Source organism: Drosophila navojoa, chromosome 2 (genome assembly GCF_054131105.1).
Source record: "Drosophila navojoa isolate 15081-1374.11 chromosome 2, UAZ_NAV_1.0, whole genome shotgun sequence".
Classification (NCBI taxonomy): Eukaryota; Metazoa; Arthropoda; class Insecta; order Diptera; family Drosophilidae; genus Drosophila; species Drosophila navojoa.
The window spans coordinates 22,488,125-22,512,003 of record NC_142890.1 but is presented as its reverse complement, the minus strand read 5'-3'; the positions used below and the strand labels follow the sequence as shown (position 1 = coordinate 22,512,003).

The following is a 23,879-nucleotide window of genomic DNA, read 5'->3' as shown; positions in this document are numbered from 1 at the left end:
GACCTTTAGAATGAAAATGCAATTTGATTTGTTATTTTTACAAAATTTTTTTGCTTGTTTTTATTTGTTTTCCTTCAATATATTTATGTATACATAATATAAGTTTTGTTTTTGTTTTTAGCCGTTTATTTTTAATATTATATTTAAGTGTTATCTCTATTCATCATTTCTATGTTGCAATAGTTGTTCTGTTCATTTTTCATTTTTCATTTTCCTTTTTTGTTCCTTCTTCGTGTTGTTCTTGTTCTTGTTTGTTGTTTTGTTTAAGCTTTGTATATTTTCTTAATGCTCCCTCGCTGGGCAACTCCTTGACCAGCCCCCAACCGTCCTGCTGGCTCTTTATAATTACAATCGATCCCCGTTTTGAGCAGCCTGCATTTAAGGTTTCAATTTTATATTTGTTGTTACTTTTACGTTTACTTTTATTTTTACTTGGTTTCTTGTATATAATTTGTATAATATTTCGCTTGCTTTTAATTTGGTTTTTGGTTTGGCGCGTTGGTTTACAAAAAACGCGGCCAAATTTTGTGTTTTCTTTTTGTTTTTTTTTTTTTTTTTTTTTTTTTTTTTCTTTGTTGTTTTTCACTTTTAACTATAAATATTTGCTTTGTTTCGTTTTCTTCGGGGCTGCTATGCTTAATTTGATTAACCTTTTAATATTCGTTACATTGTTTCACATGTGATTTCTGATGAAAACGCCATTTTGTATATACGTGAGTGTGTATGTATGTATGTATGTGTGTGTGTGTGTGTATGACGATAGTTGCGGCCACGTTTAATGCCATATATTTTTTATTTCATATATATAATATTATATATATGTATATCTTTTGTTTTATTAGAACATAGCTTATGTAATTTATTTCTAATCTTCGCTTTGTTTTTCTCTCTGCTAAATCTTCATTTGTTCTCTTTTGTTTTTCATAATAATTTGCTTTCATAATTTTCCTGTTTGCTTTTGGGGCCTGTGCTTTCTAGTCCTTGTTCTAAAACACACTCAAACACTCTTAAACTTCTACAAAATATTTGCAATACTGCAGTCGATATCTATATTTTGTTTATATATATTATTCGCTATTCACTTAACATATTTATGTGTTCATACATACATATACATATATAGATTTTACTCTTTACTCTTATCGTGAGATTGTGTCTGTGTGTTGGTGTAATTGGTGAAGTTGTGTGCACAGTTAATCTGCGTCTTAGTATGATGCTATTCAATACCTACATATGCATGTTTTTTTTTTCTTTAGTTTTTTTGTTTTTCTTGTTTTATTTAGCAGCTTTTGGTTATTTGCTCATCGTTTGATTTCTTCTACATTTGCTGTGTATTTTGTTCACAATCTTACTATGATTTTAAATGCATAAAATGCATGCTTATGCCCTCTGGAATATTGCACGAAAATATTATGGATTGCTTCGTTCGATCTTATAGAGAGAGTCCGCCTCGCTCCGCTTACATTGCTAATTGATTTAGTTTGCTAGTTTAACGCTTAACTCTTGGTTTGCTCTATTCATTGATATATATTTGCGTATATATATGTATATATATACTATATAGAATACATCTCATATAGATAGGCAAAGGCTATGATATATAGCATTCGCCTAAACGAGATGAATTCTCTATATTCTATTCACGGGCTGTCTCTCGGCTCTGCTCTGGGCTGTCGAATGGAGAACCATGAACAAAAGTTGATTAGAATTGATGCCTTGGCTATTTTCGCAACCCGTCAGCTCTCGTGATCTATGCCTCGGTTTGAGTACGGCTCTATGTAAATATCTGTTATGTAACTATTGTTATATTATTTGATTTTTGTTTTTGCTTTGTATTTTTACTGGTATTGTATTGTTGCTTAAATAATACTTGTCTTTGATTGATTTTCGGTTTTTGCTTTGTTGTTGTTGTTGTTGCAGTTTGATTTGATTTCGTTCGTTTAATTTATTTATGTATATGTATTTTGGTTTTAACTTAATTTATGCTACGTTACTTAACTACAGCGTGACCCCAGGCCCTACATTCATTCCATGTTTTGTGTGTATGTGTGTGAGTGTGACTGTGTGTGTGTGTGTGTGTATATATATATCGTAAAATTTTGCTAATGTTCCAGTTACAGCTTTCGAATAATTACACACCAAATTGACTAAATTGTAATTGAAGTTTCTAATTTGAAACAACAATTGGTTTCATGCATTTAATATCCGCTTTAGTTGTGTTTCCGTTTCACAGTGTACAAAACAAGAATTGCCTCAATATCAATTGCAATTTCAATAATAAATGTCTATAAAATCCGTTAGAGCTAAATCCAAACTAAATAATTCAGCTGGAGTCGTCGTCGTCGTCGTCAACTGAAAACTGACTGAAGAGAACGAAAGACATCGTCAACTGAACAGAGTTAGATACTTTCGACTGGAGTAGTGTTAGCTTGTCCAACTTGGCTTACTCAATGCTTATGTAATGCTCCTCCTCCTCCTACGCCTATCAATATTTGTTTTTGTTATTTGTGGCTGTTTTACTGTTACTGTTACTGTATATATATAAATATTTTGTTTGTATATGTATATGTTTGTAGACGTATATAAATGTCTTAGCACATTCAATAGTTGCACAACATTAATACTTTTTTTTTTTTTTGTTTTTTTATATATATATATATAATATATTTTCTTTGAATCGTTATTTAGTTTTTATATTTCTTCTTAATGCTTACGTTTTTTTTTGTGTTTTTTTTTTTTATATTATTTATAGTTTTCAACTCTGGGTAAGCTTCTATGTGGAAACTACTCATTTAACTCTTCACTGATATGTTGCGCAAACATTAACAAACAAACCAATAATATTTGTATATAATTTTTCATTTGGTTTTTTATCTTTTCCCATATATTATTTTGTGTTAAATATAAAGTTTGCTTTCATAAATGTGCTGCTTTTCTTATAGCCAAATGTTTTGTTTTTTTTCTCTTTTTCTTTTTAAACTCTTTTTTTTTTTTTTGTATTGGTTTGGTCAACAATGCTTTAAATTTTCATCTGCCTAAGATATCGTTTATTTAACAAAAAGTTCTTCTGCCTTTGCTCCTCTTCTCCTCTTTTTTGTCACCCCTTCTTGGCTCAAAGAAAATAACAACATAAAAATGCAATCATCGCATCAGCTTCAATCTCTCTGTTTGCTCTGGCTTAAAATCACATCTACATCTAAGTCGCCGGCCCCTCGCAAAGTCCGTTAATTCTAGTGCTAAAAACATCTTAATAGACATTACAACTCGCTAGTTTCTTAAGCTATGTCGGTTTCGTAGTTTCTTTCGATTAGGGTACGGTTACGGTTACTGTTACGGTTAAGGTTACGGTTAAGGTTACGGTTACGGTTACGGTTAAGGTTATGCTGAATGTTATACTGTGCGATCCTGCGTTTTAGAGCTCGTTCCGCTATAGACATGCATACACAACACTCAATTATGTATTTGAACTATAGTACTACTAATTGCCATCCATCCCTATCTGCCTCTATGCAAAAAGCAACATAACTGCATATGCTTATATGTATCTGTATGTGTGTGTTTGTGTGTGTGTGTGTGCTTGTGTGGTTTGTATACAAAACTATTAATAATAATACCCATACACATGAAAATTGCATTGTAAAATAAAATAGGCAAGCGCCACATGCGAATTGACATCGAGCGCCTCCTCCTGCTGCTCCTGCTGCCCCCCTCTTCGGCTGACCAGTTCAACTAAAACTTTAATTCAATTGCTCGATTCGTTCTCAATGATGATCTATTACATTTTATATCGGTTTTTATCGCTTTAATTGTTTTTTGTTTTGTTTTGAACATATATTTGTAATTAATCATCCGAGAAAAATGTTCGCATTTAAATGAATGAATAACTGAAGGATACACATATATATGTATATATATGTGTATATTTGTGTGTATGTATGTATTAAGTTACATATGCCACTAAGCAATATATCCATATATTTAAATATCTGTGTGTATAAGCATATTTTTGCCATCTGCTTTGTTGTCAATACTTATTACATAAGCCGTTGCAAGTGTATGTATGTATGTGTATATATGTATGTGTGTGTGTTTGTGTGGGCTACGATGAACTATTTTTAACCTTTACTGAACTACGCTCTCTATATATATGTCTGTAAATATTCCTCTCAGGGGCGGCCAGTCGGAGGCGTGGCTGTTTGAACTATAATCATCGAGCAGCACCTAGTCTTACACTATATGCTATATATGTATATATATATGTACTTAATGGGCATACTCATGCTCATGCGAGTATGATTCAGTTATTCAATTATGCCCGAGTTTGTGTGTGTGTGTGTGTGTGTACTGAATGCACCCTTCCTGTCTCGCTGGCTTGAATTAATTGCTTTTGCTGCTGTGCTTGGCGCATGGCTGGACATGCGTAAATGAAACAGGATCTTCGGAATATGCATTATAATATTTTCATTTTCGTTTCGGTTTCAGCTTTGGGTTTGGGTTTGGGTTTGTTTTCGGTGTAGCGAATTGTTAATGCGCTCATTTAATTGCTATATATACGTATTTATATTGCGAATTTGCATTTATTATGGCTAATATCAATTAATATCATTCGATGGCATATTTTGATTGTATTCATTGAACGTACGTCTATATAAGTATGAGTATATGCATGTATTTGTGTATATTGGGCGTCTCCCAGTAGTGTCAGCTAATCTACCTCCTCCTCCTCCCCCGTCCGCCCACACATTTCACAAGCCTCTTCAAACTAGCATTCCCCGATTTGCAGCGTACAGTCGCTGCCTATGGCCTGAGAAGCGACTCGAGCAGAGCCTTGGCCAGGGGGGGAAGCAGGCGTGCAGGCAATCTCGTCTAATTGATGTATGGCAAATGAGAGAGTGTGTAAAGACCTGTGGAACACATGGGTGTCATCTGTATTAGCTTTACATAATTCGTAATTCGGATTTCTGGGCTTTCTCTGTTTCTAACACAATAAATTTGCAGCTAACCATTCATCTTCTGGCAACTGAAATAAAAACATATACGTTTTATACGTTTGAGTACCATAAACAAGTTGATATTAAAGTAAAGTAAAACGAATGCGTATGAGGTTGAATTTTGATATTATGTGGCTTTGTACATGTCGTTTGGGGGAATCTTCAAGATCGAGTGACGTTTTTATATTGATCAAAGAAATCAAAACTGAAATTATCGCAAACTAGGTGAAATAAAGGAAATTAGTGTGTGTGTGTGTGTGTGTGTTTTGCTGTTATTAATTACAAAGCCTGTGAGACAGATAAAACTTATGCTTGTGTGTGTGATGGCCATTACGGATTCGCGGCCAGGCAACATCATCGAATATCGAGTTTCAGTTAAGAGTTAAGCTTGCTTGTGGCTGGATTGCATTGGACTTGCGTTGCGTTTGTCAGCAACGTATGATAGATAGTAACGATTATTAGTTATTTCAGATACTATTTACTGCGAGTGCTTGTGGCTATTTGGTAAATGTGTGTATGTGTGTGTTTGTGTGTGTGTGTGTGTGGGTGTGTAGGAACATGTCTTTCAATTACTGAGCAATCACAAAATAAAGGACTACTTAGATAGTTGTATGAGCTTTGTGCGCTAGCTTGTTGCAATGGGCTAACAATTCTTTGTAACATTCTGTTGCAGACTATAGGAAAATGATAGCAGGAAAAGTCGAGTTCATCAATTGTTTGGCTTGGCTTGGCTTGGCTTGGCAGTTGGCAATGTGGCGATGTTCTCGTCTAGATCTACGATAGTAATAGGCACTAGTGCTGTCTGTGTCTCATCATTGACACATTAAATAGTGAATGTATGTGTGTGTGTGTGTGTGTGTGTGTATTCGATAAACACGTTCTGCGCACAAAAGTAGGCAATGCTAAACGCCTACAGATGCCTGCATGTGTGTGCGTGTGTGTCTGCAGACCTCAAAATTTGTATAAATAAATGAGAGTATGTGTGTATGTATGTGTGTGTGTGTGTGTTTGTTTGTGTGTCTGCACGTAATTAATTTTAACGCATTTTTAATTATGTTTATTTTCATCATATAACGCATGTGTGTGTATGTGTGTGTGTTTGTGTCTGTATATATGTATTCATGTGCATCCTAGGCTGCTTTGTGCACAACGCTCAGAAAATAGTATACTTAATTTATGGTTTTCTCCTTTTTTTTTTGTTTTACTTATTTACGCAATATTTTTGTTTTTAATTGTCTTAATTTCTTCTACATTTACTTATAATTGGTTTTTGTTTTTTTTTTTCTTTTTTATTTTAATTTATTTTATTTTTACGCGGCATGCATAACACATTTATATGAAGCATTAATTTATATATATATATTTATGTGTATGTGTGGGGGTTTGGGCTTGCGGAGAACCGTCTATGTGTGTGTGTGTGTGTGTATGTATGCTATTTTAAAGCAACTTTTTTTTTCATTTTGCATTTAAGGCTTATTTAAGGGTCACCTGCAACTGTTTATGAAGCTAATATATCATAAGCAGCTGCAGATGTATATCTGTGTGTGTGTGTGTGCTGTAGCATATTTTGTTGTGGTTCTACTTTGGTTTTTGGTTTTCGGTTTTGGCTTTGGCTTTGGGTGCTGCACTCAACATTCGACGTCAATTAAGCAATTGCTCGGCGCTTCGCATTTATTTACAGCTGATTTTGTTTTGTTTTTCTTTCTGTTCAGAACTTCTGCTGTACTTAAAAAAATTTGCTTTTTTTTTCTGTTTTAATTTGCTTATTTTTTTTATTTTTTTTTTTTTTTGTTTTTTTGCTTTTGTTGCTTACTGTGCCTGCAAAAGTAAAGGATAAACCTTAAAAAATAATATGGGTGTTAGTAAAAATTGGAAAAAAATAGTAGTCGGAATAAAATGTAGAATGCAGTCAAAATTGTATGCAGCGCTCTTAAATATGTATGGCTATTAAAAACTTTGTATGAAGCAGTAAAAAAGTAAATTCATGTCGCATTGAATCAGTATGAGCAGCATTCGAATGCAGTACGTTTAAATAAAAATCATTAAATATTACTCACAAACACATCAAATATGTAAATACCCAAAGCGTATTGCAACAAGGCTTAAGTGTACAAAAGTTCAGCTTTTGCTTTTTATATTAGATTTCTATACGCAAGCATTTCGAAGGGGAATTTCGTTTTATATTAATTGGCATTAGAAGCGAAATTCCTTTGTTGGTCGCAGTCGAAGGGAATTTCAATTGATTACTGAGCAATTTAAATGAGTTTTACTTGATTTGCTTGCCGACTGAACTATTGTAATCATAAATGAATATTTAAATGTATTATGCATATATTTTATTTGATGTCAAACTAGGCTTTAATGTCAAGTTGAAGTGAAACGTGAACAGCAGCTGCGCTGCCTTTACTAATCTCAGCAGAGGATGAGATGAAATGAAAATATATTCCACCTGTATATACATATATATATAGAAATAGACCCAAATATCTATCTATGAAAATATACATGCATAGGCAGCATGAAGAGATCTACTAAGGTATAAGTATTTCTGCGAATTTAGTGCCTTTCCAAGAGCTCATTTCAGTATAGTCTACAAATGAAATATATCTACTCTATTTATGCTCATTTTCACAGTATATAAGGTTTTAGTCTATTATCATTAATTTTTAAATTCTGTTTATTTTAGTCAAATAAACCTCGAGCAATTCTAAGGACATATCAATTCCTGCAACAGGATATTTGCATGTTGAGCAATAATATTGATGTTTTCGGTCTGATTTATTTCATTTTATAAATTGAATATTCGCTCGTATTACATATTTGCTCTCTATTGTTCTGTGCTTGTTTTCTGATGCAAATACCTAAAAACAAAATGTATTAAATAACAGCTACAGCATGCTTAAGCTAAAAGCTCACTCAGTGCAGGCAACAAGAGGCAACCAAAAATTGAAAATATTAAAAAATATATATATACAAATATATAAAAACAATATTTATAAATAAATAAATGCATTTGGCATTGCTAACTAATCAATAAACAAATAAGCGAAATTGCAAACAGGCGAATCGAATGGAGAACAAATTCAAAACATTCAGAATATACGACTTTGAATGTATGTACAAATGCGAATATGCTTTATCTGTGTGTGTGTCTGTTTATGTCATTTGGTATTGGTGTTGATTTGCACATACCTGGGGGCTCACTTGGAACTGCTGTATGGGATAGGCCACTACGCCGGCGGCCTGTGGTATTGCAGTGCCCGCAACGCCCGTTGCCAGCTGCTGGGCCGGCGAGATCTGGGCCTGGGTGACGCCTTGCCAGGTGGCTGGTATCTGCACGCCCATTCTGAAATGGAAGCGGAAGAAGAAGAAGAGTTCGTACATGAGCCAAGAGTCAAGAGTTGTTGACGGCCAACAATAATGCACACACACACACACACACACACATTCAGGCTCAGGCACTCCCAGGAGCCAGCTCGACGAGGACAATTACCACCGGCGAGACAGATGAGTTCTGCTCCTGCTCAGAGTGCAGCACATGGATAAATGTGAGAACCGTGCGCCCTGCGCCCTGCACCAGGTAAATATACGCCGCACTCACAAATGAAAACTTTAGCAATTAGCAAATGAATTCACTCATCCGTCATGCTGTCGCTGCCCATCCCCGGTGGCGATTCAATCATGTTGTGTAGAGCGGCACCGGGAATGGGCGATGGACGATGGGCAATGGAAACGCAAGCGTTTCAGCTAATGAAATAATTATCCATAAATCGATGGCAACGGCATCAAGGTTACCTACCCCATGTAGCCCTGCTGGTAGCCTCCGTACTGGCTGAAATGGTAGCCCTGGATGCCCTGCAGGAACTGATTCTGAACGGCCGCAGCGTTGGCCGCCGCTGCAGCTGGTGTTGCAGCGGCTGCGGTGACCGACGAGGCCGGATAGGTAGGCGTCGGCGAGTACCAGCATCCAGTGGCGGCCAGCTGCTGTCCGTAGGCGGCGGCGGCGGCCGCAGCGGCGCTCACGCCGTATGGAAAGCCGGCGGCGGCGGCGGCGGCGCTGTTCAATGCCTGGCTGGCCATGGTCTGCGAGTTATTGGGGTCACCGCTCTCCTTGCCCCAGGAGCACTTCACTGGCTGGGCATTGATCTCGGTGTTGTGCACGCCGACGATGGCATGGGTGGCTGCCTCCTTGGTGGAGAAGCTGCAAGTGGAATTGCAAATGCGTATGACAAATGAGCAGCTAGCTCGGGCTACGGGATCGTTGAGGAGTGGGGGAGTGAGGGAGTGGGGGAAGCAAGAGTATGCCTCGACTTACCGCACAAATGCGTAGCCCTTGTCCTTGAAGACGCGTATTTCCTGTATCGCGCCGTAGGGCGCGAATGTTTTCTGCAGCACCTCCTCGCTGAGCGCGGTCAGGGCGCTATTAACGCCGCCCACATAAACGGTGCAATTGGAGGGACTGCTCTGGTTGTAGACCTCGTCGAAAGTTAACGGCTTGATGTTCTCTGTTAAAATATGGCAGCAGAAATTGGCAACGATTGCCATTAGTGGCAATTCATTTCGATATTTCGCAAATGTTGGCCCCAAGCCACAATTAATGACTGCAGTTTTTATGCCTGCCTTTGCTTTTTTTGGATGTACTATATAATATTTTATGTCTCTTACTGTTGCTGTTGTTGCTGCTGTTGTTTTCAGGCAACTGCATGATTAATATGCAAATTAATTAAGGGTTTTGCCCGCAGCTGAAACGACTACAACGCCGTTTGCCGACGGTTTTGGTAATTAAAATAACCGCACACACTTAGTCAAAATATTTCCCCATATATGTATGTACATATGTGTGTGTCGGTGTTTTTAAGAGCATACGTTGTATATCTATAGATATTCCTGTACGACACTGGAATTGTTGTTGTTGCTGCTGCTATTGCATTTTTTATCCCCAACGTACGTATTTGTTGTGCTTGCAGTTATTCGTTTCATATTCAGATGGGGGAGCTGGGCACTGGCAGCCCACAGTGTTCGCCATATTGTGGCCGACTGTTGGGCACGTAGTATTTCTATGCAAAAGTTACACTAATTACTTCCTTTGAGCTTAAAACGAAATTTGCACTTTTAAAAATAATGTCAAGCTTGCGTGTTTATGTCTTTGTTTAGTTCGGAACAATTTACAGGGGCTCTGCACCAGTCACTGCCAGAACATACGCTTTTTATTCGTTTTATTTGTTGTTATTGTTGTTGTTGCTGTTGTTTTTGTGGGCCATATGAAAGTTTATGGGATTTAAAAACGATTTTACTACATTTTTTATACTGATTGCTGTGAAGTAAATTCCATTGAATTTACGTTTTTTAATGGACGCAACGCGCAAAATGATTAAAATCATGACAAAAACAGTCATTTATTTATGCACAAAAAATATATTGAATAAATGCAGCAATTGCTTTAAGCATCGGTTAAATTCATGCAATATAATAAATTTAAAAAAAAATATGTATATTAAAAAAATTATTAATATGTTTTAAATAAAATATATATAAAAGTATATTTATATTAAATAAATTATTAATATAATAAACAAAATATATATAGATTCAAATTTTTTAATTTTAATAAATTAATAAATAATTAATAAATTGTTTTAAGCAACAGCGAAATTCTTGCATTAAAATACATATTAAAAACAATTTAATAATTTATAAAAAAATATATAATAAGTATAATATATAAGTATATAAATAAGTGAATAAGATTTTCAAATAAAAGATTAATGTGAACTAATTTTGAAATTAATTATTTATGATTTCAAATAATTTTATTCAATTGTAAACGTACGGCGTTTGCTTGCTTCGTATTAGCCTAACCTTAGCTGGTTTCGTGTATTGCTTTGAGCTCAACCCTCCATTATAATTCCTTTACATATCGTTAGCTTGCGCTACTCGACTCTGTTACTCTCTCTCTCTCTCTCTCTCTCTCTCGCTCGCCCTAATATATCGCTGTCTGTCCCGCTCCCGCTGCTTTGCAGCAAACCAAACACCACACAAAAATATGGCTCAATAACATGCAACAGGACAATTCTTACACACACACACACACACACACACACATACGTACAACTGAGGGTGCAACGTATGAACTAACAAGCTTGCAAATATATTTGAAAGCTTTTGCCACAAATGAATACGCCTTGTCACACACACACAGACACACACACACACACACACACCCGTGGAGACATGAACTCACGTACGCTCTCTCAGCGCATGAGAGGGGCTTAGCCCTAGCTGCATTGCATACTTTCTAGCGCAATGTTTCACTAATTTGCACTTTGCTTTGTGCCTGTGCCTTCGTTTCATTTCTTTGCCTTTAGTTCTCCTTACGCTTTTAAATCCGTGTAATTAAATTTGGTTAGGTATGAAGGTAGCACACACGCACACACACACACACACACACACACGTATACGTGCTTAGCCTTGGGGCGATTCGCAGTCTGCTGCTGCTGTTGTTGCCATTGCACCCTTTGGCTGAGCTGCGACAGTCCCCAGCCACAATTCATTTCATGACTACGCCAAATTAAAGTGCTCAGCTCGGGCTGTACTTTGGACTGCAAGTGTGGACATAATTATCACGTTAAAACTAAAGTCCACGGCCGGCGGGCAGGCCACACACACACACGTGCACAAAAAAAGATATATGCATATATAATAGTAATATATATAATAGCCCAGCCAAATGTTTCACTGTCTGACTGTCTCCCTCTCTCTCACTCATGCTCTCTTTTCAGCTCTCTCTGACTGTCTCTGGGTACTGCAATTTGAATGAGCAATTACTGGCATGTACAACTTAATGATGAATTAATCACCCAGTCATTAGCGTACATAATTCAAGACTTTATACATGTGTAAAAGAAAAACCATCCCCAGCAAACGAAAAGCAATGCGAAGTAGCGGCTCGAGCACATTTCCAGCTAATTAATATGCATGAGCTGGGCGTAAGCATATTATTTTAAAGACGCATTAGCCAAACCAAAAAGCGAATTAATGTATTCGAACTTGGGACACAAAAGTTTGAAGAGAGCGAGAGAGTGGAGAGAGAAAGAGAGAGAGACAGTGAGTGAGGGAGGGAGAGCGTGAAGTTTGGTGTACATCATTGAGTTATAGCGAATCCAACATGGAATCGTTAAATAAATCCTGCAACTTAAAGTATTTTGAGGCCATGCCCATGCATTAGCATAGAATGTGGCTTCACCTGCAAGTTTTCATGTAGACGGCCACGAATACAGTTAGCAGCACTTGGGCAGCGCTGCGAGGCATTTCAACTTTTACTTAATTGTGCGCAACTCTGCATAAAATGTTGATTTATTGCGACAACTACAACTGCCAGGTAAGTAGGCGACTCACGCACACAGTCGCATAATTTGCTTCAAGTTTCTGGGCACACTGCCGCCCACATCACGCCCACTCAACAGTCGACAGTCGACAGTCGGCAGTCGACAGTTTGCCTTTGCAGCACAGTCAAAAGTCAAATAGTTTTGGCACAGAAATTTGTCATACAACATTGTCGACGTCGGCGTCGGCGTCGACGCCGCTGTCGTCAGCGTCGGCGGCGTGGGCTTTGTTTTACCGGCATATTGTTTCAGGTTAATTAAGTTATTACTATAATGAGCTTGTAAGTATTTTGGCCTTTATTTATGGCATGCATTGAATTGGCGCCGGAGCAGGAGCAGGAGCGGGAGCTGGAGCAGGAGCCGGGCGGGGCCTTAACCGGTTTTAACAAAAGCGAAACTTTGCCAAAACTTTTGCCACGAGCTGCTGTCGACAATAAAAAATGGCAAATGCGTTTATTATAAGCCCAGAGCTTGGCACACAACGAGAGTAAAGGGAAAATGAGAAAGGGAAACCTCAACACGGAAAATACAACAGAAAAGAAGCAGAACATTGCAAAGCGACGCCAAAATTGTCACAACTGTAAAATGCGCAATTGCGTCGGCTCGTAAATCTTAGCTACAAAAGGACACACACACAACACACAAACACACACACACACAAACAACACACACTCACATATGCTGGTGATTGGCTTACTAAACGTCGCAACTACGGACTGATTGCCACGGCTATAAAATGTGCAGCCTGCTTAAAACATAAAAATGCCAGACCAAGCCTGGCCAAAAGCACTCGCAGCAGCAGCAGGAGTAGCTGGAGCAGGAGCAGCAGGAGCAGCAGAGGCAAAGTGGCTGCGTAAAATATCAAGTAATGCCAAATCCCAAATGCGAAATGCGAAATGAGTTGAGTGCTACAAATCGTAAAGGCTGCCTGCCAGCAGCCAACCCAAACAACTAGACATGGCCATAAAGTCCGCAACCTACTCTAACACACACACTCACACACATGTGAACTATAAGGACGCATGGTAAAAACCCTTTATGTAGCTACGACTAAACGACAGCTCGTAATTGTGTAAAATCTTTGGCGGCGTCTTCGATTTTGGGTCCTGGCCTGCTGAATCAGCAAAGTCTCTCCCTCTCCCTCTCCCTCTCTCTCTCTCTCTCTCTCTCCCTCTCTCTCTCTCTCTCTCTCTCTCTCTCTGGCGCTCAACCATCGAAATATCCAAATTATTTCGCTGGCAAATTGCTAATAATAACTTGTATTACAACTACAGCCAGCGCCGCCGCAGCAGCAACCAACCGCCCGCCCGGCCCCCCTCAGTCGCTCGGCGTGGCCCGGCACAGACAAGCCCCGTGACAAAGGCAAATAAACAATGAGACCAATAAAAATCCGCTTAGGCTTTCATAGGCGTTTTTTATGACAACAATATAAATGCAAAAGCAAAAATTCATGCACATAGTTGTTGTTGTTGTTGCTGGCCCCCAAAAATGGGAACCCTTCAACATGTCAGACCTTCCTTCGCACGATAAATTCCACCTTGACTCTGTGTGTGTGTGTGCAAGTGTGTGAGTGTGTGTGTGGAGCAAAGAATGCCAAATGTTTGTTCTATAACCATGAAATTTTTGCTATCCTGTTACTCGTTCACTACGACTGTGTGTGTGTGTATGTGTGTGTGTGTGCCTTTTATGATAATAGTTTCGTGTTGGCAAAATTTATTTATCTGATTGCGTCCTTCTATAGTCGCTCTTAAAGTAAGAACTTCTGTCTGTGTGTGTGCTTGTGTGTGTGTGTGCATCAAACAAATAAAAATTATGTTAAAACATGCAAATACGCGTTAACTTTTGATTTATGACAGGCCAAGACGAATCGAAACAAGCCGCTCCTCCATCGCTAACTGTTAATAATGATTGCGCTAGTTAGAGTTAGTTTTGTGGTTACACTCGCTTAGGGCCTTCGAGGGTGGTGTGGGGGCGTGTGCAAATGAAAATTGATTCGGCTTGCCGTGTAATGGAATATGTCGCATTACTTTCCCTCGCTTTGCCCTCCCTCCCCGAACCTTTTGCCGTCGACTAATTGAAAAAGTTTAAGCCGAAATTTTGGAGCCTGGCCCATTACGGAAATTAAGCGCGTGCGGTTTTTTTAGACAGCCGAAGAAAAGGAATGGAGAATGGGGAAAAACACACACAAAAATTAAGAAAACATAATCTGGCAGAAAATTTTGCTGCGACACGTTTATAAATAGCAGACGTGGGGTTGGTGGGTCTGGTGGGTTGAACCTCGGCTGGATGCCTTTTTGCGCAACCTTTGGTCCGTGTCATGCCACTGATACCTTTGGCATTCATTGCCATAATTTCCTGTAATAAGACCGATGCGTCGACTCCTGCCAACAACAACAACAACTACAACAACAGTAGCCACATCCAGAATGGCGACCAGAGCAAGGGGCTCGCTGACCCAGCTGCTTGGCGGGGTCGCCCTCTATGCGTACAGTCGCACGCACAGGCGGGAGGGAAGCCTGGGGCCAGGCCAGGTGACAGTCATGATTTCCTTACCTTTACTTGCCGGCGGTTTCCGTGTGGCCCAATTCGTGCGAATCGAGCGCGAGCCCAGCCACTGCCCATTCATGGCCGTAATGGCGCTCTCAGCTTCCTGCAAGTAAAAACCAAAAAAGCGAAAGTTGAGAAACGCGTGCCGGACTCACATTGAGCCCAGAGATATGGGCGACGGCATGAGACTGCATTACAGCAGGCGAGTCGCGCCTTGCTTACCGATTTCTTGATGAAGGACACAAATCCATAGCCCTTCGACTTCAAGGTTTGTGGATCGCGCACCACGCGGCAATCGCTGCAAAGAGGGAAAGGCGGGAAATGAGAAGTGAATAGGAGTGCCAAATAATAGAAAACTTGCTTAGACAATTTTAAATATTTTTAAATAAATATATATTTTGATTTCTTTTAAAATTTTGTTTCAGTTTTTTTCTATTTATTGCAATAGTTTATTCAATTATTCAAAATAATTTATTCAATAATTCCTTCTAATTTATTAAAAATTTTTCTTTTCATTTCATACATTTTTTTTTATTTTATTTTATTTTTTTTTTTTTTCTATTTAATTTAATGATTTATTCAATTATAATTATACATTTTTTTTAATAAGTATATATTTTTGGATTTCTTTTCACATTTTGTGTCACTTTAAATAAATTTAGTGCAAAAATTTATTCAATTAAAAATTAATTCTATTTATTCTAATTTATTCAGTTATTCCTCCTAATCTATTAAATATATTTTTTCACATTTCATATATTTTTTTAGTTACTTTTTTGTCTATTTAATGTACTAATATATTCAATAATTCCTTCTAGCTCAGCCTATCATATCTCAGCAAAAAAAATTTCCTGCTCATCAGCCCGACTCAAGCTCTCTTTATTTTCGCCTCAAGTCGAAGGCAAAGCCATAAATTTATTGAAATAGTTTTACAGCAATTTGAAATTAGTTTCGCTATAATATAAGGACAACAGAGGAGAACCGAAGAACATATTTATTTATCTTCTTTGCAGTACAAATTGTTTCGTCTCAACACTTCGAGAGCGATTTAGTTGATTGCCCAGCGACCGCGCCTCAAATTGATTTCCCACAGCAGTAGCCAGAGTCCGAAAATTCTCGGGGCCATGGGGGTGCCGGGGCAACGGCTAAGCCAAGCCAAGTTGCCAGCAAAGTTTGGCAATTACCCCCGATCTGGCAGTTTAGTTAACATAGTGCCGGGAATGTTGGCAATGGTGGCCGGCAACTTTTTTTATGATTATTATAAGTAAACTCGGGGCAGTCGGGCTGGGGCACGTCGGGCGAGCTGGCAGACGGCTTATTAAATATTCACACGCGCCGCGCATTTAACAAAACAGAATCAGAAATACGCCAAGGCCCCCAACATAATGCCAAAACCAGGCAACAAACAAAGAAAAAAAAAAAACAAAATACGCCGTAAAAGCTTAGGCAGAACACACACACAGAGAGACAAGAACAAAAACAAAAACAAGAACAGGACAAGGAACACCGCACGCATAAAAGTTTTGACAAAGAAGTCGTTGGCCCCGGCCCAAGAATGCGACGTCGGCTGATCCCAGTGCGCCGCACGAACGAGTCCGTATCCGATACGGAATATCTGTATCAAAGTTCGTCCCGCTTGTTTTGACATGGTCGCTGCCATGGCAAGCAGATGACAGCCGCATATGAAAAGAAAGTTGCTCAAGTTCGCGCTGCCAGCGGAGGGACGCAGACGGTTCGATAATCCGGAGCCGGTGACTTGGGCGGTTTCCGGTTGCCTGCGCCCAGCGCCGCCCAGCCCAGCCATCCATCTGTGCGACTCATGTGCGAGGCGCAAACATATCGGCGATAATGATATCAAGATATGTATCGCCCAGGTGCCAATCGAGTGCTCAATAAGCCGTCAAAGCAGCTGCTTGGGCGCGTAGCCAGCGATACGAGTCGATTTGACGTGGGCAATTTTGCAATTTGAGGGCGCTGGGAGCCTGGCAACCGTTGGCAGGAGGCAATCAAAGGACATGCGCCGCTCATTAGCACCACAAAGTCAGCGACTAGCTAAAAGCCTTGCGGCCAAATCAAAGCCCAAATCATTTTAATGAGTTTAAAATTATTAACATTCGCAATTGCTTCCGATAAGGGTGGACTGTCCGGGTGTTACGGGGATTGATGGAACAAACAAGCGCATAATCCAAAAATCAAATACTTTGGCCAACATTTTGTACAAGTCGCCGGCGGGCAGGACATGCCACAGAGCCTCTGTCAGCCATTTGGGCCGAAACTTTGCGCCCCCAACAGCAGTTAATTAAGTCAAGTTTCTGCTCTTGTTGTTGTTGTTGTTGTTGTTGCTGCTCTTGTTGTTGTTGTTGACCATTAGCTTCAGCCGCTCGAGTCCTTTCATGCCGAAAAACAGCAAGTTAAATATTTAACAATCTTTTGTCGTTGTTGTTGTTGCTGTTGTGATTGCAGCAACAATTTAACTCGAGCGACACTTGCTGTTTGCTTTCAGCAGCGACTGTCGGGCCTCGACGCACAGTGGCTGCCAGCAGAGTTCGCTTAAGTGAAATTAACATAAAATACTTTTCCGCGGCGTTATGAAATTTTTATGTGTGCCCACGCAAGCGGATTACCGTGTTGATGCAAGCAACCGCCTCACATGCGTCTGCCCCCGCCCGCTCGCCATGCTGAAGCTGCCAAAATAAGAAATGGCCGCACACACCTGCCGAAAAAGATGCGCCCAGGCAGGCAGCCACGAAAGCGGAAAGTAAATTGTGAGAGTGGAAATTTGCATTTTAATACTTACGAGATCTCGCCGAATGGTGTGAATGCCTCGCGCAATTGCTGAGTTTCAATTTCTGAGCTCAAGTCCCCCACAAAGATGTGGAATTGTTCTGCAAGAGATAATGAAAGCGGAGACAAATAAGTTGAAGTTTATACACAACTAAAGAGAAGAGATTCTATTAATTGGGATGCTACAGCTCAAACTCATCCAAGTTGACTCTGCTCAATTTTTATTTAATTTTCCATAAATATTTCCAAGAAATTGAAAGAGCGAATAAGGCAGCCGTAATTATTTATTAAAATAAAGTCAAGTGCTGCCTCTTAGCTTGAATCGAGTCACTTGACTTTATCAAAATTGAGAGCATGGCAAAGTCTTTGAGTTATAATGTAATTATGTGCAGGCTGTGTAAGTTATATGTGTGCAGGATTTTTGGGATCTAAAGGAGCCATTATGGAGTAGAGTATATAGTATACATAAATAAAAAGTGTCGTTGTTTTTAGTTTAGTAAGTATATCTAGATTATGCCCGACTAGATTAACTTTGTAAGAGATTTATATTTGCAAAGAGTTTGGGATCATGCGTTCCATTTTCACTCTATACCTAATATGTCGATTCGTACTCACAGCGCATCGACTTGACTGTAGCCAGCCGGTGCTCGTAGTTTGAGCAGAAGAGTGAACTACTAAGCCGAGTAAATTTCTTGATTCTCGATATTTTATATAAATAGTATAAACAGGCAGAAATTCAGCCAATGCTGATTGCCTATATTGTAAGAAATTTCCAGGGAAGCAACAAAATAGAATTAAAGTTCCTGAGATTATCGCGACAATCGTAAGAGCTCTTTAGTAAATGATAAGGATCAAATTATCCACTAAATAAATAATTCTGCCTAGCCTCAAAAGATCTTATTCGTCAGTTCGTGCTGCCAACAGAAGCCAGGATCAGACAAAGCATAATTTTTGATCATTTTCTTAGTAAAATAAATCAATAATTAGTGTTTTTCGTCATTTCTTAACTACAATTTGTAGGTTAATGATTTACTATAACTCACCAAGCGCATATTGCAATTAACAATTTTACTAATTAAAGACGCCGAATCACAAGTGAAAAAGTTGATGCTGCACTCGGCCACATTTCAAAAGATATTGTGAAGAGCTCAATGTGAGTAAGGCAGAACAGACACAGATGGAGGACATATTCCCACACACACACACACACACACACACACACACACACACACACACACACTCACACATATTTCGACATAAACGAGCTGTGTATATGAAAATCAGCGAGTGCACAAATTCAAAGGCTTGCGCTGTCATGCGAGCTGCACACACACACAAACGCAAAGAGCAAGATGCACAATGCACACACACACACACATAAACACATGGGAATACACACACACACACATCGAGTCAAAACGCAATAATTTATTATTATTTTTGTGTGCTTTGTCTCTTTGGCACAGAAAAAGTCGCAACGTTTCAGTTGCTGTTGCGGTTTGCTGCTGTCGTCGCTGCCTGCGTCGACGTCGCCGTCGACTGCTTGTGCCGTTGTCCTTCGTATGCTTTTGTGTCAGCTAAGCTAAGGCTGAGTAAAGCTGAGGGCTGGCAATAGGCTAAGGGCCAGCATGGAGGGTTTTTGGGGGTCGTCACACAGAGAGACACACACACATACATACACTTATAGAGCCAGAAGTCTTACCCTAAATAATTAGCACTATTCAACTGGGGCATGACGACGGCAACGACGACGACGACGGCGACGACGACTGCGACGTTGGCGACGTTGACGGGCGCGGCTGTGACTGCCAGCTCGACTGCGGCATGTCCTACGTCCTGTGTCCTTGTCATCATAGTCGTCGCTGTCGTCGTCATCGTCGTCGTCGTCTGCTGCACGTGCAGAAATTAACATTTCCGGTAATTTTGCGAAAATGAAAAGCAAAGCGAAAAATTAACGGCAGCAGAAACGTAATGCGGAAAGCTTTTGTGTTAAATAAATATTAAAAGCAATTCGCCAGGCCAAGCCACAGTCACATGACGATATGAGTAGGGATTGAGACAGACTGAGAGAGAGAGAGAGAGAGAGAGAGAGAGAGAGAGAGAGTGAGACTGAGCTGGCAGCTGTGTGAGTGAGCCGTTAAAGCTGCGTTGTTGGCTTTTAAAACACAAACCGAAACGAGTAAATCGCTGCTGCTGCTGCTCCTCTATGTGCGTGTGTGTGTGTGTGCGCGCACAATTTTTATTTAATTGTAAATTGCGTATACGCCACCATTAATGAGCCCATTGTAAAATCAGACGGCGGCAAGGCTTAGCTGACACTGACTCGAATTGCGATACACGCAGCTCCGCCAATTGTCATTATTGTGAGCCAATTGTGCTTTGTCGTTGTCGCTCCACCTTGCTGTGGTTGCTGCTGCTCCTGCTGCTGCTCCTGCTGTTGTTGTCAGCTCAAAGGCAAAACGACGTTTGAGGCATGCACGCAACTTGTGAAGAGCTGCCCGGTTCACTGACTGGCAGACATACTTTTGGCTTATTGGAGCTGGAGCCAGCGAATGTAATATTCATGAGCCGAAACGAAAAGCAAAGTTCTTATTGCTGACATCGAGAGGGCGACAGAGAGAGTGAGAGAGAGAGAGAGAGAGACGTGTACGCTAATTGCAGTCAAAGGCTGCTTTAAATTTGCCTGAAATGGGCAGCGGCTGCGACCTGCTTCTGTATCGGCAGCCACTTTGTTGCCTTGGGGCTGGCTGTGGGGCAGGAGGAGGGGGGAGACTGTGGTGTCTGCGGTGTCAAGGGGCTGCCAGCATTTCTTTCGGCTGGCTCGTCAGCTCGTTGCCTGATTAAAGCTGTGCGTATGTAATGAGTTAATTAAGTTTTTGGCATCGCTGAAGTAATCTCCCTCACTCTCTCTGTCTCTCTGTCTCTCTCCCTCTTGGAATCGTCATGTAGACCAGCACACGTGCACATAAATTAATTATAAATCCTCGGCAGGCACACGGCTTTTACAAGTGTTTTGTATATTTGCAGAGGACGCGTCTGCCCCGACTCGACAGCGCTAACAACCTGTGCGCCGGGCAGGACATCGGATACGGCGTAGAAGTAGTTGTAGTAGTGGTAGTAGTGGCAGCATGGCCAAGTGTGTCAGTAAAGTGCCACGCCTACTTCTCTACCTTTTCATCACTGCAAGCGGAAGACCAGCATGAGTGTGTGTGTGTGTGTGTGTTTTACAGCTTTACTTAGCTTGAGCTGCCAGAGTTGTTGTAAATTTTATGTTATCCGTTTCCATTGTTTGTGTTGCCTTTATTTATGTGTCGAGTCGTTGCCTGCCTCAACCCAATGAAGAGAGAGGGAGTGTGTGTGTGTGTGTGTGCGCTGATTTGCCATTGTTATTTATGCGTTTGTGCTACACCTTATTTCCTGTTTGTCTTACATAAGCTGCAACGCTTAATTACACGCAATCGCATAAAGTCGACTCGAGAGTCCTTAAGGCCCCCTGGCGAATGTGGGCAATTTATCGATTGGCAGCGCTGTCTATCGATAGCAAATGTGTGTCACCTCTTGGGCCATTGGCTGGAATGAAATGGATGACGCCTTTGGCATATATTTGCACATTTTTGCATAGAAATCACTTTTCAAATTCCATCCGGTCGTTGACCACACGGCGTATGCGTAATCGCAATGGCAATTATGTACTCAATGGCCAAATGGGCACTGCATCAAAGCTAAAAGCGTTTAGCGGCCAGTCACAAAAACCAACAGCTGACCGACTGCTGCGACTGCGGCGACCGCGGCGACTGCGGCGACTGCGGCGACTGCCCGCTGTCATATGAAAGCCCAAAATAAGCAAACAATTTGACGCTAACAACCGCAAAACGTGCACGACCCACAATGTGGGCGCTGCTCTGTGGGCGTGGGCCCGCCCACAGTTTAACCCAAAAAATTGATGAATATGTAAGCAAATACGTAGGACTAACACGCAGCGGGTGCTGCCACACATACTAATACATTGGATAAGTATATGCACACACACACACACACACACACACGCACAGACACATGTATGTAAAAAAAGGATCAAAGTCCTGAGGCGCGTTAATTTTGCCAGACGTCAGCAGAAAAGTAAATCGCTGCCCAGTTGGGTGCGATGCTGCCCTGGATATTGGCAGGAGCAGGAGACGGCAGCAGGAGCTGGGGATGGGAGCAGCCCGCATGACCACAAATTATATTGAAATGTTAATAATCCAGTTGCTTAGACGTGCTGCGCGCAGCGTTTGGGGCTCGCCCAAGAAAAGGACAACTCAACTGCAAAAGGATATTTACATGGGGATGGACATGGCGAGTGCCCATGGCCGCCCGCCTGGTCTGACTTATGACTTTGATCAATGCCGGGCGGGGCACCCAATCAATTTGGTCCATTCCGCATTTGCCGCATTTATGTGCCTTCGAGAGTCACTTATGCCCGCAATTTGGCACTGCGGCTATCTTGGCAATGGGACACTTGGGCAAGGAGACGGCAACGGGACTGCTGCTGGCTGCTTCCTGCCGCTCATGTTGCTATCCCAGCTGGCCGTTTGCCTGTGATATATGAGAGACAATTTGAATGTGTTTGGGGCGTGCGTTGAGCATCTTGGCTCAGCAAATCCTTAAATTAAATTTGCCCCACTCGAATCAGCGTGCATTATAAAGTATAATGTGCTTTTAATTTCATTAATTTGCTGGCAGCAGGGGCAGCAGAAGGCGGGCTTGGAATACTGAATGAAACTAAAAGATCTAATTAGCGTTTAGCAGGCGAGTACAGTAACAGCAGAGGGAGAGGCAGCGACTGCGACTGCTGCCAACTTAAAGCAAACTTTGCGCTTTAATTTCAACTTAATTACGCGCACAGCTAAGCAAATGCCCCGGCCTGCCGAGCAGCCGTTGCAAATGCAGGCGCGCTGCAGTTGGCTAAACTGAAAGCCAATCAACTTATTCAGCCACCCCACTGCAGCTCCCACGCTCAGTGCAGCTCCAGCTGTCTGTTTAATGAAACTGCCGACACTTTAAGGGCGCGAAGCAGTCAACAGTCGTTGACATTAGCGGGGCATTAGATGCTGCTAATGCCATTGGCTTCTAGGCAGCTGAAATAACTGAATAAATAGAGGTGAGCTCGTTTTAAGCTAGAATTGTTCACTTCAGCTTATTGTTTCTTATCTTTATAGCTGCGCTGCACTGCTTAGCTCACAGCTCGCAAATAATCGCTGACAGCTTTTCGATGTCTGTAAGTTGACGTTACTCTTGACTGAGCGATATTCGCTTAACAGTGAACAGTCTAGCATCGGCTGGACGACGAGCTCTTTCAACGTGAATTGAAGTCATGCATGTGCATGAGAATTTGCAGTTTATTTGTAATGATTTTTTGATCGATTCGCTCTTTCACTGCATTGCGTAATTGTTAATCTTATCTCTGCCTAAATGAAGTTCTTGCAAAGAGCAAGATTCATCTCCACAGTCAACAGATAAGCAAATGAATCAAAGTCTCTTGTGAGCGAGAGCGAGTGAGTATGATATATGTATAAAAAGCATAAATAATAAAACAAATAACTTTTCTTTTAAAGCTATGCTTAGAAGACACTTGAAGCTATGCAAAATGTAGTTCCATGTTAACTAACAGTTCTAATGTAAAATTGATATCTGTTATGAAATCTTAAGCAGGGCGGCATTTAAATTGATGTCCTACAAATGCTTTAAAGCAACAGAAATAAATTATATAATCATTATTTAAGGATTATTTGTAAATGAAAAATTCTTTACAATACTCCCAAGAAATGCAAACCTTGAAAGTAACTCTACTTACAAAATGAAAGTAAAAGCGCTGAAAGTATTAAGTAAACGATAACTGCTCACTTAAACCCTTAGTGAAACCCTTATGTTGTCCCATATTTCTTTACTCTACTGGAGTCTTTCTATTGACTTCACAGACGGCTTTCTTTTCCTGCTTCCTGCTTCCTCTCGTCTCTTTGCCTTTACCATAAGCCATTAAAATGTGCACAGCTTTTCTCTTCTACTCATGGCACTCCTATCAACTATCGACTGTGCTCGAATAACTATCGTAACTATTCTTCATCTCTTTTCGATAGATTAGATTTTCATTTATAATACAATTGCTAAGCTACATAAATGGGAAATTCGAGCATTG

At 40.4% G+C, this 23,879-nt stretch overlaps 1 protein-coding gene across 5 annotated transcripts in view; it reads right to left on the bottom strand.

Moving 5' to 3' along the window:
- Positions 1-523: 523 nt before the first annotated feature.
- Positions 524-23,879, bottom strand: part of trv (trivet) — a 68,951-nt gene continuing 45,595 nt past the window's right edge. For 2 of the 5 annotated variants that reach the window (XM_018113581.3, XM_018113578.3), the window contains 7 exons: positions 17,718-17,805; positions 15,143-15,218; positions 14,927-15,023; positions 9,307-9,496; positions 8,791-9,192; positions 8,184-8,337; positions 524-6,830 (listed from right to left, as the gene is read on the bottom strand). In XM_018113581.3, coding sequence (XP_017969070.3) covers positions 6,801-6,830; positions 8,184-8,337; positions 8,791-9,192; positions 9,307-9,496; positions 14,927-15,023; positions 15,143-15,218; positions 17,718-17,805 — 1,037 coding nt within the window. In that variant the 3' untranslated portion in view covers positions 524-6,800. The remainder of the gene's footprint in view (positions 6,831-8,183; positions 8,338-8,790; positions 9,193-9,306; positions 9,497-14,926; positions 15,024-15,142; positions 15,219-17,717; positions 17,806-23,879) is intronic. The other 3 variants (XM_030383040.2, XM_018113577.3, XM_089265469.1) reach the window with 2 other exon arrangements.